The sequence below is a fragment of the Embiotoca jacksoni genome, unplaced genomic scaffold (genome assembly GCF_022577435.1).
Source record: "Embiotoca jacksoni isolate LCO1_2020_lvr unplaced genomic scaffold, fEmbJac1.0.p SCAF_7, whole genome shotgun sequence".
Lineage (NCBI taxonomy): Eukaryota > Metazoa > Chordata > Actinopteri > Embiotocidae > Embiotoca > Embiotoca jacksoni.
This window is the reverse complement of record NW_027185425.1, coordinates 20,808,114-20,824,191: the sequence shown is the minus strand read 5'-3', so window position 1 is coordinate 20,824,191 and position 16,078 is coordinate 20,808,114. Positions and strand designations below refer to the sequence as shown.

The window sequence follows — 16,078 nt, the reverse complement described above, 5'->3', positions numbered from 1 at the left end:
CGCACGTGCCTCCAGAGCACGTGGGGTGTTGGACAGAATCAGAACCGAGTATCAACGTCCATCTGCAGGATCAGTGTCTGCACTGAAGACACGATCCTATACAATCAAACAGCTGTTTAATATAACAGATTAATCAATAAAGTTCTGCCATTCATCAGAATGATTAACAGGCCTCACTGTTTGAAACATCTGTATGCAGTTAAAGTATCAATTACAGTAACGGATGTATTTTTCCCAACATGTGACTTTCAGTTTTCATTATTTGTTAAACTGTCCAAAAGTATTCATGAGGAGTCTAAACATGGTTGTAATGAATCAGATCCAGGCGGCTGCTGCCGGGTCACCGAGGACATGCCGGGTCACCGAGGACATGCCGGGTCACCGAGAGGACCCGCCGGGTCACCGAGGACATGCCGGATGGCTGCAGAGTGAAGCTGCTGGTGAGTGTGGACATGAAACGCTGCTGATTGACAGGCTGTATAACCAGCATGCTACATGATGATCCACAAGACTAGAGTCTCTGATTTCACCATGAAGCTCTTTCACAGTGCACTGACGCATGTTACGGACCTCCAGTCCGACCTGCCTGGATCAGAGCCGGTTCTAACGCTGTTCTGTTCTCTGCAGATGTTCAACATGGCCGACCAGATGCAGACAGCTGCTGGGTGAGTCTCCATCAGAGCTTCTGCTCCGTTTCATGTGGGATGATGATTTCATAGACTAGAGTCTCTGAGAAATTCATGAAGTTGTTTTCACAGTGCACTGACCACAGAACCGCACCGGTGTTGTGGGATGTGGGATCCGTTTACTGCAGCTCAGCGCCACCAACATGAAGTTCTGCTGTCTGGTACTGAAGCAGACAGTTTGTTTCAGCTTTAGCTCAGAGAAATGTCACATTTTCTGACTTCATGGAAACATGCGGGCGAATGAGATTGGATTGCGTGTGATTTGTGACCTGAAGTGAGCGGCAGGAAGCCGACTCACTTCTGGACTCCACGGAGCGAGTTTCACTGCTTCTTGGTCATAAAGTCGTTTCATCAGTGAGCGCTGCAGTAAACGGGCTCAAACATCCAAACACACCTGTGTGTGTGTGTGTTATGTATGAAATGTTATAGGGACTGACGCTGCGTTCTGTCTCGCAGCTCGTCCACGCCGACAGGAGACGTCCATCAGCATCATGTAAGTACCGACCTGAGGACGGCTGGTGTTCAGGGTGACGCGTCATGATGCAGCACGAGTTAAATTATGGGATCAATATTCATCTCAGAGATGCACTTTATAAATGAGGTTGTCTACAGACCAGTCTTTATTCTGATGTGTGTACCAGGACTGAAGAACAACCTCATCTAATACACTTAGAGTTCCTAACGGTCCGTGAACATGGAAGTGATGGTCGCGTTTCCATGGAGACGCTGACCGTGTTGGACACGTGAAAGATGAGTTAGTCTGATGCTCATGTCTGAGTAGGTCGATGATGATGCAGTTATTGGTTCGACTGATGTTTACTGAAGTCTACTCGCAGCGCACTGAGACGCTCAGACTCCCAGCATGCTTTGCAGTTTAGTGTTCCAGATGTGTTTCATCGTACGAAGACGTTAGATCTAACGTGTGATGTCTCCTAACAGGTGCTGAGCTGCGATTCTGGACAGCTGAAGATGATCAATAACAAGTTGAACTGAAGGAAATGTTCCCATCATCTTTATCCTCTGAGAACTTGTCATGTTTCGGTGATTTTAGAAAGACTTGTTGAAGCTGAGGTGAAAATGTTTGTAACCACCGGTCTGGATGGATTTAAATAAATGGTTGAAAACAAAGAATCTGTTTGGGTGTCAGTGATGGTTACAATACAAATACTGAGCTCAGAGCTGCTGGGGGACATGTCCTCTCTGCTCTGCTGGGGGACATGTCCTCTGCTCTGGTTTCTTGTGCCCCAGCTGAAGAGCTCCTCCACCCTGTAACATGTCAGAGGGCGTGTTTCTCCTCCTCACCTGTTCACCTCTGGTTGGATCACTTCCTCCCTTTGTGGTCTTTTCAAATTAAAAGCGTCGACACGGTCCAGTCAGGACGTCCTGGGTTCAACCACAGCAGGAAGTCTCCAGTCATCACTGAAGTCCATCAAACTAAAGACGCTTGTATATTATATTATTTATTATATTTAATATGAAAACCTGCAGAAACGAGCTTTCTAATCTGAACCAGCACCGGAGACCTGTTTGGGTCTTCTGACCCGGAAACACCCGGACTCCGGGTCGGAGCGGGTTACGGTCCCTCTGACCACAGGGACGGGTCCACTTCAGGCTGCAGGTGAACAGGTCCACTTCAGGCTGCAGGTGAACAGGTCCACGGGTCACGGAAGTTTGAATCAAAAGGCTTCACGAGCAACCGTGATTTTATTTTGAAGGGTGAAACCGGGCCGGTAGTCTGCCGTCTTTGTTCTGTGTGTGTGAGGTAACCGTTCAGTCGAACCGATCCCGGGGTGTGAGCAGCAGCAGGAGCCTCCGACCGGACACGGTGTTTGAAACACGACGTCACCGACGGTCGGTTCGAGTCCGCTGGTTAGCTCGAAGCAGCTAACGTCGACCGAGGTGATCCGTTCACTTCCTGTAACCGGGTCGGACACCGGAGCTTATATCAACATTTACCGACGGAGGTTCGTTCACGGAGAACCGGCTGACGTCAGTTCAAAGACCTCCCGGTTAGCTTCGCACCGTGAAGACCTGTTAGCTACCTCCGACGTTGACGTGGATCTGAAGGAGGATCTTGTTCCGGAGGACCGGGTCGACCAGCTCACGGACCAGCAGCGGTTCTGTTGGCTCGTCATGCTAACGTGCTCATGAAACATCTGGATGAAGTGTCCGGGTCGGAGACAAAAGCATGTAGCGGAGTTTGGTCTCACTTCACCTCCACACGGGAAGTAATGTGAGTCCGCTGACGGGCTCCAACTCTCCGACGGGTGTGTCTGCGGCCTGAGGACGTGTCTCCGCCCTGAGGACGTGTCTCCGCCCTGAGGACGTGTCTCCGCCCGGGCCGGAGTTTACACTCGTCTGCTCTCTGCTCCTCCAGCAGCTGTCGGAAACCTGCGAGACTTCGGTTCCCTGTGAGGGAGCATGGCAGCTGCGGTGGGCCGGGCCTGGGGGTGGATGCGCTCCTGGGGCAGCACCGGGCCCAGAGCCACCCCATTAACAGCTGAGGGCCAAAAGCAGCCCGGCAGCGGGGGCCTGCGGGGGTGGACCGCGTGGATCTGGGGAGGGTGGAGACGTCCGAGTGACCAGAGCAGTGTGGTGGAGGAGTACTGGGAGGCGCAGGAGAAGCTGCAGTCCACGGAGGTGGAGGATGTCGCAGCTGGGAGCATCCGGGTCTCCAGGTGGTGGAACCAGTACCTCCCGACCTCCTACCTCTGGCCCGGACAAACCGAGCCGAGCGGGCTGAGACGGAGGAAACGTGACGGTCAGAGCGGAGGAGCGTGGGACGTGGACGGGGACTTCTCCGACTACGGGACACCTCCTCCGTCTCCTCCGCCCTCCTCTCCGCTGACGTCTCCCTTTCGGCTCTTCGCGCACAGCTGGAAGGTGGAGATCCTCCCGGAGCACTACGAGATCTGCTTCAACTTCCTGCGCCACCTGTTCGACCTGTTCGTGGTGGGCTTCCTGTGGACCGTGTCCCCTCCGGCCAAGCTGGTTCTGGAGGTGCTGGGGGTCCAGGGCGCCCTGAGGCTCTGGTTCCACGGCATGGCCATGTTCTTTGTGTCCACGGTGGGGATGGCAGGACTCCTGTGGCTCATCCAGGAGTATCTCCCTCAGTTCGCTCTGATCTACGGCATCATCCAGGCCGTGGTGATCTCGGTCAGCGTCCGGCAGAGCGTCATCCTCGGTGTGGACGAAGAGAAGGAGGAAGATGAGGAGGAGGAGGGGAGGGAGGCAGAGGGAGAGAGAGGCAGCAGGGACCATAAAGACAAGCTGGTGTCTGCTAAAGACAAGGTGAAGACCAACTAAAGTGGAGGTGAGCTTCTTCCTTATTCTGATCCTCTGTGTTCTCCGACCGCTTCCACGACTCAGCTAAAGTCACAAACCTACATGACTTTACTTTGAAAAGCTGCCGACGGTGCGCACGGGTGGCGCCACGGTTACTGCAGGAGGTTGTTGGTTAAGTTTAAAGTTGGTGTAAATGGACATGTGGACTTGTAGCCCAGTCTGGGTGAACCCGAGTCCTGCAGGGTCCTGGTGTCGTCAGGCCAGTGAACCAGGGCCTGAAATATGTAGGTGGACTTTTAAAATGATAAAGATATGTGAGTGAAAGGCTTCAGAGCGTCAGGGTGGCTGAAGACACGGTGGCTTTATGTACGGATATTTAGTTAAATCAGTAAATAAACAGCGTGGTCATGTGGGTTCTGCTTGGATCCTGTTACCACATGAAGGAGCGTGACTTGGGGTGAGTGGTGTGAAAGCAGCAGGAAGCCCTGATGAGCCCGAGGCCTCGTCGCTCCGCTGCACTCCTCGGACGGAAAAACACCGTCAGCGTGTTCAGTTGAAGACGCCACCAGTGGTCTCATCCTCACCTCAGTCCGTCTGTCTGAAGAGACGTCTTCCTGTCCATCTATCACATTTACTACACACGAGTCAGCAGTTTTAGTGTAGCTCTGTTTGGTATTTTGTGATGATGACTGGCTGATAATGATATAATGAGCTCTGATTGGATAGTACTTCCTGACTGGAGCCTCACAGGAAGAGAAACATGAGCATCTTAAATGGTGACGTTTCCTCAACGAACAGGAAAACTGCAGAATTACAACGTCAGTATAAAAGTGCAGGTGAGAGTTGGAGCAGGAAGTGAGTCTGTAAACTGTTCATGTTCACATCTGGGATTATTTACACGTAGAGATGATGGCGACAGATTATTGGAGTTAAAATCCTCCTCTCAGTCTCCTAAGGGGCGTTTTCTGCTCAGAAACAGTAACAGTCGTCACAGAAGCTGCTGAGTGAACTCTTTGAACTTTCTGCTGTTTTCATGTTCCCACTTTTGTTTTGTGTAAAAGTTCCCAGACTGCTGCTGTTGAACGCAGCACAGTGTCATCAACAGCCTTCATGAGGAAGCAGTCCATGTTTTGGGGAAGTTTCCATGTTGTCATGTTGGAGAAGCCTGTTGCCATGGTGACACAGTCCAGGTGGTTCCCAGTGAATGTTCCCCTCAGTGGGTCTGTTGTTGGTCCTCCTGCTCGGTGTTCAGCACCGCGCTGCTTCAACAGGAACACACGACGTAGCAGCAGCTGCACTCTGTCCTCCATCAGCTCTGTACTCACTCTGTGCTCTCTCCACAGGTGGTGACATCATCAGTCCAGCTGGATCACACCTCCTCCAGCACGCACACACACACGCACACACACACACGCACACACACACGCACGCACGCACGCACGCACGCACACACACGCACGCGCGCACACACGCACACACACACACACACACACACACTGCTTCTCTGTGCAGTAGGACTTGTGTTGTATTGCACATTCATTAGAAACTCAACGTGGTTGAATTTGTGTTGCTTTAAGTTCAACATGTTCATTTCACAGACGTTTGTTGGATCTTTGTTGTTCCACCTGAAAGTTGACGCTGATGGTGAGAGCTTAAAGATATCCCCGTGTCCTCAGGGCAGGAAACTGTCCACACACAGGCTGGAGCTGCAGAGCGCCCCCTGGTGGTCCCTCCGTTCACACTCAGTGAGGATCAGTTTCAACCTCAGACTGCCTTTGTCTTTTGCTGCCATCTTTGTCACTTTCAGCGCGCCGCCTGACGTCTTCCCTTCAGATTACACCACGTGACATAAAACCAAGCTTGTACAAGACATTTATTCAGACTTGTTCCAGTTGATTCTTAATCGTTCTTTTTTTAACTTTGACCTTTGAACTCATGGTGGATCACTGAAACCTCTGACTCCCTGTGTGGAGGTCGGCAGGTTGTATTTCCAGCACTGTGGTCACAGTGTCCTCGTGGTTCTGTTGGACAGCAGCTTCACGGGAATGGACATTTACTGGAGTGACAATCAGGGCGGGAGGCCCGGGACCGGGAGGAGGCCCGGGAGGAGGCGGCGGCTGCGTCCTGCCTGTGCTGTACGTCCTCACTCCATCATTCAGCACTCCTGTCAGACTCTTTGAGACTCTCTGAGACTCTTTGAGATTCTTTGAGACTCTTTGAGACTCTTTGAGACTCTCTGAGACTCTTTGAGATTCTTTGAGACTCTTTGAGACTCTTTGAGACTCTGAGATTCTTTGAGACTCTGAGACTCTCTGAGACTCTTTGAGATTCTTTGAGACTCTTTGAGACTCTTTGAGACTCTGAGACTCTTTGAGACTCTGAGATTCTTTGAGACTCTTTGAGACTCTGAGACTCTTTGAGATTCTTTGAGACTCTTTGAGACTCTGAGATTCTTTGAGACTCTGAGACTCTCTGAGACTCTTTGAGATTCTTTGAGACTCTTTGAGATTCTTTGAGACTCTTTGAGACTCTGAGACTCTTTGAGACTTTTTGAGACTCTTTGAGACTCTGAGATTCTCTGAGACTCTCTGAGACTCTTTGAGACTCTCTGAGACTCTTTGAGACTCTTTAAGACTCTTTAAGACTCTTTAAGACTCTTTGAGATTCTTTGAGACTCTTTGAGATTCTTTGAGACTCTGACTCTTTGAGACTCTTTGAGACTCTTTGAGACTCTCTGAGACTCTTTGAGATTCTTTGAGACTCTTTGAGACTCTTTGAGACTCTGAGATTCTTTGAGACTCTGAGACTCTTTGAGACTCTTTGAGACTCTTTGAGACTCTGAGACTCTTTGAGACTCTGAGATTCTTTGAGACTCTTTGAGACTCTTTGAGACTCTCTGAGACTCTTTGAGATTCTTTGAGACTCTTTGAGACTCTGAGATTCTTTGAGACTCTGAGACTCTCTGAGACTCTTTGAGACTCTTTGAGACTCTGAGATTCTTTGAGACTCTTTGAGACTCTTTGAGACTCTCTGAGACTCTTTGAGATTCTTTGAGACTCTTTGAGACTCTGAGATTCTTTGAGACTCTGAGACTCTTTGAGACTCTTTGAGATTCTTTGAGACTCTCTGAGTCTCTTTGAGACTCTTTAAGACTCTTTAAGACTCTTTGAGATTCTTTGAGACTTTTTAAGACTCTTTAAGACTCTTTGAGATTCTTTGAGACTCTTTGAGACTCTTTCAGACTCTTTGAGACTCAGCGTCTCCTCTTAAACAAATGAGAACTGAAGATGTCTTCAGCTGCAGCAGGACGACTTCCTGTGTGACGCCACTGACGACCTCCAGCCTGTATGAGCTGTCTGTTCAGAGGAACTTGGATGTACTCTGTGGATCCACTTGTTCTTTGCCTTACGTCCTGTTCTGTGCCATGACACTGGATATTTCTATGGATTTTTACTTCTTTATGAAGATGTTGATTTACATGAAAAGAACAAACATTTGGTTCTGTGCACAGCTGCATGTTTTCCATGTTTCCACTCCAGTTGGATGTGAGCACATCTGATCTGCATCACCTGGATGATGTGACCACCAGCAGCATGTGAGGTTTGACCTGCGTTAGAAACATGTTTAAATCCAGGTTTATGAACACTCATCAGGTCCAAATCTGAGTGACGGGTCAGGGTACTCCTCAGCACAGCAGACTGATGAGGAGGGAGCTCACCTTCATCACACTCGGAGTTTCAGGAAACCCTTTTCTGTCGCTCAGTACATGAATGGTTCTGGTTCTGGTTCATACAGGAATGAAAATCAATGCCAGAAGAAGTGAGCTGGTGAGTCCTCTGACGATGACGTCACCACAGTGTATCTGCATGACGTGTTCTCAGACGTCACGGTTCGGTTCTGATGTTCTGAGGAGTGAAGAAGACGTGTTTCACCGCGCTTCATCTGCAGCTTCACAGTGAGAATGTTTATCTCCTTTTTCTACTGCACCAAAACTTTGTGAACAAACTCCACAACAGACACCTGCAGCTGTGTGCTGCCTTCTACTCATCAGCAGCGTTCACTGCAGCCGAGAGATATTTTTATATGAACGAGTGCTGGACGCCGTGCTGTCGTCTGAACCTGGAGGAGGTCCAGGAAGGAAGCGCCTGTTACTGTCCACGACTTCATGAGCAACACTACACTGCTGCTGAATACTAATTAAAGCAGAGTTCCTTTTACCACCCTGTCTGCTCGTCATGCTTTTTATTCACTGCACACATTTAAACCTGCCAACACATGCAGTTATAATAGCTATTATTGTGGAGATCCTCATCATGTTGACTCCCCTCCGGGTCCTCTCGATAAGGTGATGGTGTCTCACAGCTTCGTACAGCAGTGTGCATCTCCAACCAGCAGCTCACCCCCTCAGGACCTACAGCTGCTGCACTCTCTGAGTTTTGCTCTTTTTAATTTCACAAAATGACTTTCAGGAATAAAAAGTGGTCAGTTTTGGGCGGTTTTATAAATGCAGTTACTTCAGTGGCCTCGGTGTCCGTCCAGGATGTGTCTGAGCTGCTGGGCCTGTTTTAAACCCTGACATGCTGGAAGGAGACCCGGTCCAGGGCGGCTATGTGCCCCTTTACCTCCACAGACCACTGCAGGAGGCTGGCAGCACTGTGACAGCATGTGTGTCAGGAGAGTTAAACCTCAACATTCATCCTCACCCTATAAAGATGATGTGATGGTAGTGAGCAGCTTCAGCCTTCACTGGGATCAGTGGTTGGCCCAAACAACCAAAACAATGAGCTAAAGGAGGCTGAAAGGTCCTGTTGAGCTGCAATTGATGATTGGACGAGCTTGTCACAGTGAGCGACACCATTTTGGATTCTTCATTCATTCACAAACAACGAGTGCAGCTTGTCTGTGTTACATCAGATGATTTTGTGCTGTAGAACTAATTATCCCCCCAAAAAACGAGTTAATCACATTAACTCGATGCTTTCAGCTCCTGGTGATGTGATCCAGTTACAGACGGAGGAGCAGACCAGCAGTTTTACTACAGATGTGGATCCATCACTCACATCATTAGAAATATGTTCCTACATATTAGAACACTCTGAGGGCCTCAGAGAGGACTTCAGGACTAACTCACTCTCTAACTCTCACTCACTCACTCTAACTCACTCTCTAACTAACTCACTCTAACTAAGTAGAACACAGACAGATGCAGAAGGTGTTTTAATCACAGTTGAAAAGTTTAATTGTCATGAAATCTGCTCACTATGTTGACAGTATATACAGAAAGGTGCAGAACAAGAACCATGTACATATATAACAATGTCAACGTGTGGAGACGCTACAGAGCTGACATGAACCACCGCAGAGGAACTCACTGATCACACCTGAAACTGAGGAGGAGGAGGAGGAGGAAGATGAAGAGAAGATGAGGAGGGAGGAGTCTGTGTCAGCAAGGTTGTGGTGATACAGTCAGTACAAAGCCCAGTCCATCAGTGGTGTTCTGTTCGCTGTGGTCTGGTTCTACACGGTGTTCTGTTCGCTGTGGTCCGGTTCTACACGGTGTTCTGTTCGCTGTGGTCCGGTTCTACACGGTGTTCTGACAACCTGATTCTCGGACCGACCTGCAGCTGAGTGCAACCGAGTGCACTAACACGATGGACTCCTCCTCCTCATCCTCACTGATGAAGACACTCCGCCAACCTCCACCTGGTTTTCACTTCACGCATCAACATCCAAGCAAAGAAACGACTCGGACAGAAAAATATAAATAAAGGTTTTGATCTGAGGGATTGTCGAACTGGAGGATTTCATCCATCAGCACATTAAAACAAACTCTCATCCTGTTAATGAGCTTCCATCAAATCTGATGACTGACAGTCTGCAACCACATGTCAGTCTGAGGGGGATGAGGGGGGGGGGGGCACTGCCTGGTCCTGGTCCTAACACAGCTCCACCTCCTTATTACACCACCCAGGCCTCCATTCTGCATGTGTAGTTGAACTAATCCAGGTTTACACCACGTTAACCAGATAATTCAGTCTGTCCAACAGAAACAGCATTTTTCATGTCGTTATTGAATCTTACTGTATTTTTAGTATCTTGTACAAGTGTTGTAATTAAGACTTTTTGTGAATTAAACAGATTTTTTACATTTCAATAATCTCCATGTTCTCCATCTAAATTAGCTTCATTAGTTGCTCGTTGGAACTTGGAACTAAAACAGTTTTAACCTTTAAAGAAAAGTTTGATTTCTTCTTTTATTGTGGTGAATCGTGCTGAATATTTTGCACGTTGAGCTCTGAGTTCAGACTCTCAGGGTCATAAAAGTAACTGGAATGACTTGGAAATGTTTGTTGGTACAAAGCTGTTTTTGTTCTCCCCAGGATCCTTTGTAAAAACGATGAGGGAGAAACATTTGGATGTGAAGGTGAAGTGAACTCTCAGAGAACAGCTCATCAGTGTTTGTGGGTTCAAGTGATCCACGTTAACTTTGCTCACTTCCTCCTTCAGTGGCAGGTCGAGCTCTGATTTGTTGATTTCATGATGTATAATTTGTTATTATTTCAATTTTAAATAACAGTTTGATACATTTTTTAAATGATAGCTATTGAAATATTTCTCGATTTGTATTTGTCAGGCTGAAGATATTTTGGACTCCCAAAAGGTTTTAGTCCCAAACCAACTGAAAGTGAGTAAACTGCTCATCTACAGATTGGGGTCAGGTTTAGGGTCCTGTTGCTATGACAACAGCTTCAGAGAAGATTTCAGAAAAATCTAGGCTTGGTTTAATTAAATCAAGTTAATGATGCCACACATGAAGAACAGGCCCCAGGTGTGACAGGCTGTAGGGGTGGAGCTAAAGGCAGGTGTAGTAATGATGTCATCAGCCTGTCAGCTGTCATCACGAAAACTGGCTTCACCTTCAAACTGGTTTACAACTCCAAAACAGAAAATACTGAACTAAACAGGAGGTGAGCTGTTGGTGTGAAGACTTTAATCACTCGGTTCACTCTCATCACACCCTGACCATCGCCGCGGCGACGCCCCGCGGCCCGTCACACATCAGCAGGTCAAGACTGAAGAGCAGCCATTAAAAACAAAGTGCTGGATTATAGAGAATTAAATGTACCACTGGGTCAAACACAGCCGGACTCCCAACACTTTAGAGACAGCATCTGATTACTGTAACATGAACAGGTGTGTTTTTAGCCGAGTCACGATAAATCACAGGTGATGAACATTTTCCAAAGCTGTCTGAACTCTTCCAGGTTGGTAACGACGGTTCATCTGTTACTCACAATGTTCAAATTATATTAGAGTCGTAAACGTGAAAGACTCGTTACCATGGTGTTTAAAAACCAACTGATCAGATGAAATGAAGTGATAATCAGATCAGTGAACATCTGTGAGAAACATTTGAAGACCTTCAGGGTCTCGATGTCTGGGATTCCTATTCTTTCAAACAGCGTATAAATTAATTGGAGAAATTAAATAAAGCAACAACAAAAACCTTTACTGGCCATTTTTCTGTTCTTCTCTCTCTCTTCTCTCCCCTCCCTCCACCCGTCTCTTCTGTCTTAATGTCTCCACCTTCCTGATTTGACTGATGTTGTGATTTTTATGCTCTTTAAATAAAAGTGAACAGATTAAAGAAACTCTGATTCTCGACCACATGACTGACAGAATAAAAGCAGAATGAAGTTTATTTTATTAGCCGCGTGACCAGAGACGACCCAGAGACCAGAGACGACATGCTTTGGAGAAGGCTCAGCAGTGTGAGGACTGTGTGTGTGTGTGTGTGTGAGTATATGTGTGTGTGTGTGTGTGTGTGTGTGTGTGTATGTGTGCCCTGCAGACTGCATCGTCCCAGCAGGTTTCCCGACTGATCCTTCCCGGTGTGTGTTAGTTGGAACAATACTGAGCATGCTTGTAGCGGTAGAAAGGAGAGCAGACTGTAAATGAACTCAATACTCCATGAAGCAGCAGCTGGATGTTCTGACCCGAACTCAACGTCAGGCCCGCCGGACCTCAGTGGGAACTAAACTAAAACAGAGTGCAGTTTGGTCATGTGTGGTTGTCGTGGTGATAAAACTCCGCAGCATCATTGGTGGCTGTGAGAGCCTCCGGAGTTTGGGGGCACCGTGGTCCCCCCGCTGCCACCCTGTCCATGGCCTCTCCTGCCGTGGCCCAGGATACAGTGAGCACTGCCGCAGCCTTCATCGTCATTGTCATCGTCTCCATCGCTCTCAGAGGACGACTCTCCGAACTGTCGGGGCTTCTCATAAATACAGCAGCCTGCAACACAACAGCAGAGTTAGAGCGGGTCTGAGGGATCCAGATCTACGCTGAGCGGCACCAGATCCTGGTTCCACATGTGGAGGTCCAAAACACAGAGTCACTACAGGGACTAAACTATGATAAATCTGGTGCTGCAGGAGGATGAGGAGGCTGAGGATGAAGGCTTTTATTTACATGTGAAAGCACAGTGTGTCTCTGTTTCTACGAGGGACATCCAAGGGAAGACAATCCAGAGATGATGAAGTTTTAATGTGCAGTGAATCAGAGCAGCTTCAGACCAGGACTGTCTCTGATGTCACCGTCTCGTCTCTGATGTCACCGTCTCGTCTCTGATGTCACCGTCTGTCTCTGATGTCACCGTCTCGTCTCTGATGTCACCGTCTGTCTCTGATGTCACCGTCTGTCTCGTCTCTGATGTCACCGTCTGTCTCTGATGTCACTGTCCGTTTCGTCTCTGATGTCATCGTCCGTCTCATCTCTGATGTCACCGTCTGTCTCTGATGTCATCGTCTGTCTCGTCTCTGATGTCACCGTCTGTCTCTGATGTCACCGTCCGTTTCGTCTCTGATGTCACTGTCTGTCTCTCTGATGTCATCGTCCGTCTCGTCTCTGATGTCACCGTCTGTCTCTGATGTCATCGTCTGTCTCGTCTCTGATGTCACCGTCCGTCTCGTCTCTGATGTCACCGTCTGTCTCTGATGTCACCGTCCGTCTCGTCTCTGATGTCACCATCTGTCTCTGCTGCTTTAGGCCTGACGTCACACTCAGAATGATAAAACCTGGTTGGATGACTTCACACTGTTTGGAATGATCTGAGTTGTGTCCACAGGTTGTAACGCACGCATGTACACACTGTACACACAGGTACACACCTGTACACATTGTACACGTATGGACACATTGTACACTCATGTACACGCATGTACATGCATGTACACACTTGTACACACACTGTACACACTTGTGTACCCGTGCCAGTGTTTTAATGATCCCGGCTGACGGATCATTCAGAGAACCAACTCTGTAAAAAACAACAGAACACATCAGCACGTCGCCTCTGTTGCTTTTATATTTCTGTTGAGTGCAGAAGCTGAAGGCACGACAGCATAAAGTAAGAGTTTATTAATAAAATAATTCAGAGCCAGTGAGCCTCTTCATCCTCTCCTCATCATCATGTGTCAGTCTGATCCAACAGAACATGGGACATGTTGTGGAGGCTTAGTGTGACACACTGGACTGTTTATACACACTTACACTTTGTGTTTGTGTTCAATGAACATGATTTAAAATGCACTTATGTTACAGAAGCTGTAAGACTGCAGGACAGTTTGAGAAGTCCTCACAACTTTCGATATTTCTGCAGAAATCGGACCGGAAACATCATCAGATTTTCACACAAGCCTTAAAAGTAGATAAATAGAACCCAGTGAAACACGAGACCCAAATATTCCACCGCGTCATGAACTGATTGGTGAAAATGATGAATATTACATTTCTGTGAGCAGGACTATCAGTTAATGTGAAGGTGAAACGAGAGTCAGGTGGTGTCAGTCAGCGGGATGAACATCAGGTGTGAGTGGACGTTTCATTTAAAGAACAGAAATCTATTGGAGTCGGAGCTTCACAACATGTTGGTGAGAAACACAGGAGATTTCTAAGGAGTCAGAAAAAGGATTGTTGATGCTCATCAGGATGGAAAAGGTGACAGAACCATCTGCGAAGAGTTTTGACTCCACAGACCCACAGTCTGACAGACTGGCTACACATGGAGGAAGATACAGACCAGTGTGACCCTCCTCAGGAGTGGAGGACCAACAAAGATCTCTGAGAACAAGCTGGGTGACCGTCTGCAGGTCTGAAAGGAACTCTGGATAATAACTTCTGAACAGCTGAAGGTCTCTCTCATTGGACCAATGAATCCTCAATTATAGCAGTGAGTTGTGAAGGAAAATGTCAGTGAACTAAATCTCAGAGAAAGTGGGTCATGCAGCCCGACAACGACCCAAAACACACAAGTGGTTCTACCGAAGAGCGTTCCAGAAGAATAAAGTTCATGTTGTGGAACCTTCATCAACGGGAATGTTGTGATGGACCTGAAGCAGAAGTTCATGTGAGGAAACCAGAGAGGAGGCTGTTCTGTAGGAGGAACAGACTGGAAGTTTCTCTCAGCTGATGAGCAGGATGATCAACATGAACAGAAGAACATGACCCGGTTTAATCACGCCTTTCACTGGCTTCTCTTTATCTACTTTAACACTTGTGTGAAAACCTGATGATGTTCAGCCGCCGGTTTTGTTTTCTAACTGCAGTCACAGGCTGCTTCGTAAAACTGCATCACTGTTATGCAGCCTCACTTTTCTTCTTTAGGTTGAGAGGAAAGAAGAATATGACAGCGACATGTTTCCAGCTGTTTCTATGATGTTCAGTACGTTCGTCATCATCGGAGGTGATCGCAGGACTTTAGTTTAAACACAACTTGTTAAACAGCAGCGGTTTATGTTAGTTACGGCGGGCTGCACCTTTAATGTGTTACTAAGATGACTGATGAAAACTGATCTCCCGTTTCACCACTGTGTGCTGGTGAGGAAGATGAACTCACACTTTGAAGACCTTCTCCCGAGGTGCTCGTTGTCGACGGTGTCACTGGACCACTCCACCTTCTTCTCAGTCTTCCTCTTCCTCAGCTTGATTGTCAGGCTTCGTCCCTCCTGTAACAGACAGATAAAGAGGTGTGCTGTGAGCTGGACCTCCGATCTGAACCGGGCGGCCTGGTTCCCCACAGCATCACCTGGGCTTCATGTGTAAAGCAGGTGGAGGTTCAGTGTTATGGTCCTATCAGAGCTGGTTTTGTTACACAGCTGATTATTCTATCTTTGGCGACCCTAAAATAGATCCTACCATCCGAGATGTTTTTAAATTTTTAACATCACGTGACATTTTCCTCTCAGGTTTTGGGATGTGGCTGCAGGGCTTTACTCTCATTTACAACCATACAGACGAGGTCAAACACTGATGGTCCGGTTGTTCTGCTCTGGACTGGAGCAGCTGACAGACCCGCTGTGTGCACAGGAGAACCGATCCACGGTGGATCAGGAGGGATCAAACACTACTGTTGTTACAGAGTTATACAAACAATATTATCACAACATTACGGGACGTGAAGATTCCTCTTCACGGGAATGAGGCTGCACACATGAGGCGTGTCTCCATACACGCTTGTGGTGCATCAGAGGTGTCATTCTGTTTATTACAAGACCCGAGTTCGATCCTCGTGGGTCCTGGTTCGGTACCGGTCCGGTCCTGACCACAGGAGGCACTGTTACAGCACAGCGTCACCTGAGAGGCTCCGGTACACACCCTGACACACGGTGCGTGTCGTGTCCTGGTACCGGATCATCTAAAGGAGCTTAACGTGTCCGAGGCCTCGGGAGGCTTCAGAGGATGTGATCCTTCAGGCAGCCTGCGAGCAGCGGCCTCGTCAGCGCTGCAGACATGTTCACCGCTGGTTAACAGACCCGTCAGTGTCCTCAACATTTACCTGCTGGGGCGGCGGCGGCGTGCTCGTCTCTACTGTCTCCGTTATCGTCTCGCTGGATGTCCTTTGAACCTCCGCCATCCCGGAGCCGCTCTGCTAGCGCTGCCGTTAGCCCGCTTCACGACGCAACAGAGGCGGAGAGGATCTTCAGAGGAGTGACACAACGTCGTGGTAGCTGACTCCACCGAGCTGTCTTCTTCCACTCTCTCTGTTCCAGAAGGAGATGTTGACCTGAGGGTGTGGGACGGACGGTGCGAGATTTGACGAACTCAAGTTA

General features: G+C 48.2%; 2 protein-coding genes and 1 non-coding gene across 3 annotated transcripts; 2 read left to right on the top strand and 1 right to left on the bottom strand.

Moving 5' to 3' along the window:
* Positions 1-700: 700 nt before the first annotated feature.
* Positions 701-769, top strand: LOC138215117 (small nucleolar RNA SNORD52). The gene has a single exon (XR_011179688.1). It is a non-coding gene; the product is annotated as a small nucleolar RNA SNORD52 (small nucleolar RNA).
* A 1,529-nt stretch (positions 770-2,298) lies between these two features.
* Positions 2,299-8,196, top strand: cunh6orf47 (chromosome unknown C6orf47 homolog). Its single transcript, XM_069175992.1, has 2 exons — positions 2,299-3,999; positions 5,315-8,196. Exon 1 carries the CDS (start codon positions 3,108-3,110, stop codon positions 3,990-3,992), a length of 885 nt encoding a protein of 294 aa, XP_069032093.1. The 5' UTR covers positions 2,299-3,107; the 3' UTR covers positions 3,993-3,999; positions 5,315-8,196.
* Positions 8,197-9,186: 990 nt separating this feature from the next.
* Positions 9,187-16,052, bottom strand: ppp1r11 (protein phosphatase 1, regulatory (inhibitor) subunit 11). Its single transcript, XM_069175993.1, has 3 exons — positions 15,805-16,052; positions 14,866-14,974; positions 9,187-12,263 (listed from the first exon to the last, which is right to left on the bottom strand). Exons 1-3 carry the CDS (start codon positions 15,880-15,882, stop codon positions 12,070-12,072), a joined length of 381 nt encoding a protein of 126 aa, XP_069032094.1. The 5' UTR covers positions 15,883-16,052; the 3' UTR covers positions 9,187-12,069.
* Positions 16,053-16,078: the final 26 nt, after the last annotated feature.

Excerpts from the sequence above, each read along its gene's own strand:
- cunh6orf47 (XM_069175992.1), top strand. The coding sequence starts at position 3,108 with ATGGCAGCTGCGGTGGGCCGGGCCTGGGGGTGGATGCGCTCCTGGGGC.
- ppp1r11 (XM_069175993.1), bottom strand. The coding sequence starts at position 15,882 with ATGGCGGAGGTTCAAAGGACATCCAGCGAGACGATAACGGAGACAGTA. Across the intron at positions 14,975-15,804 it reads CGCCGCCGCCGCCCCAGCAG|GAGGGACGAAGCCTGACAAT; the intron begins GTAAATGTTGAG and ends TGTCTGTTACAG. Across the intron at positions 12,264-14,865 it reads CGGGAGAAGGTCTTCAAAGT|GCTGCTGTATTTATGAGAAG; the intron begins GTGAGTTCATCT and ends GTTGTGTTGCAG.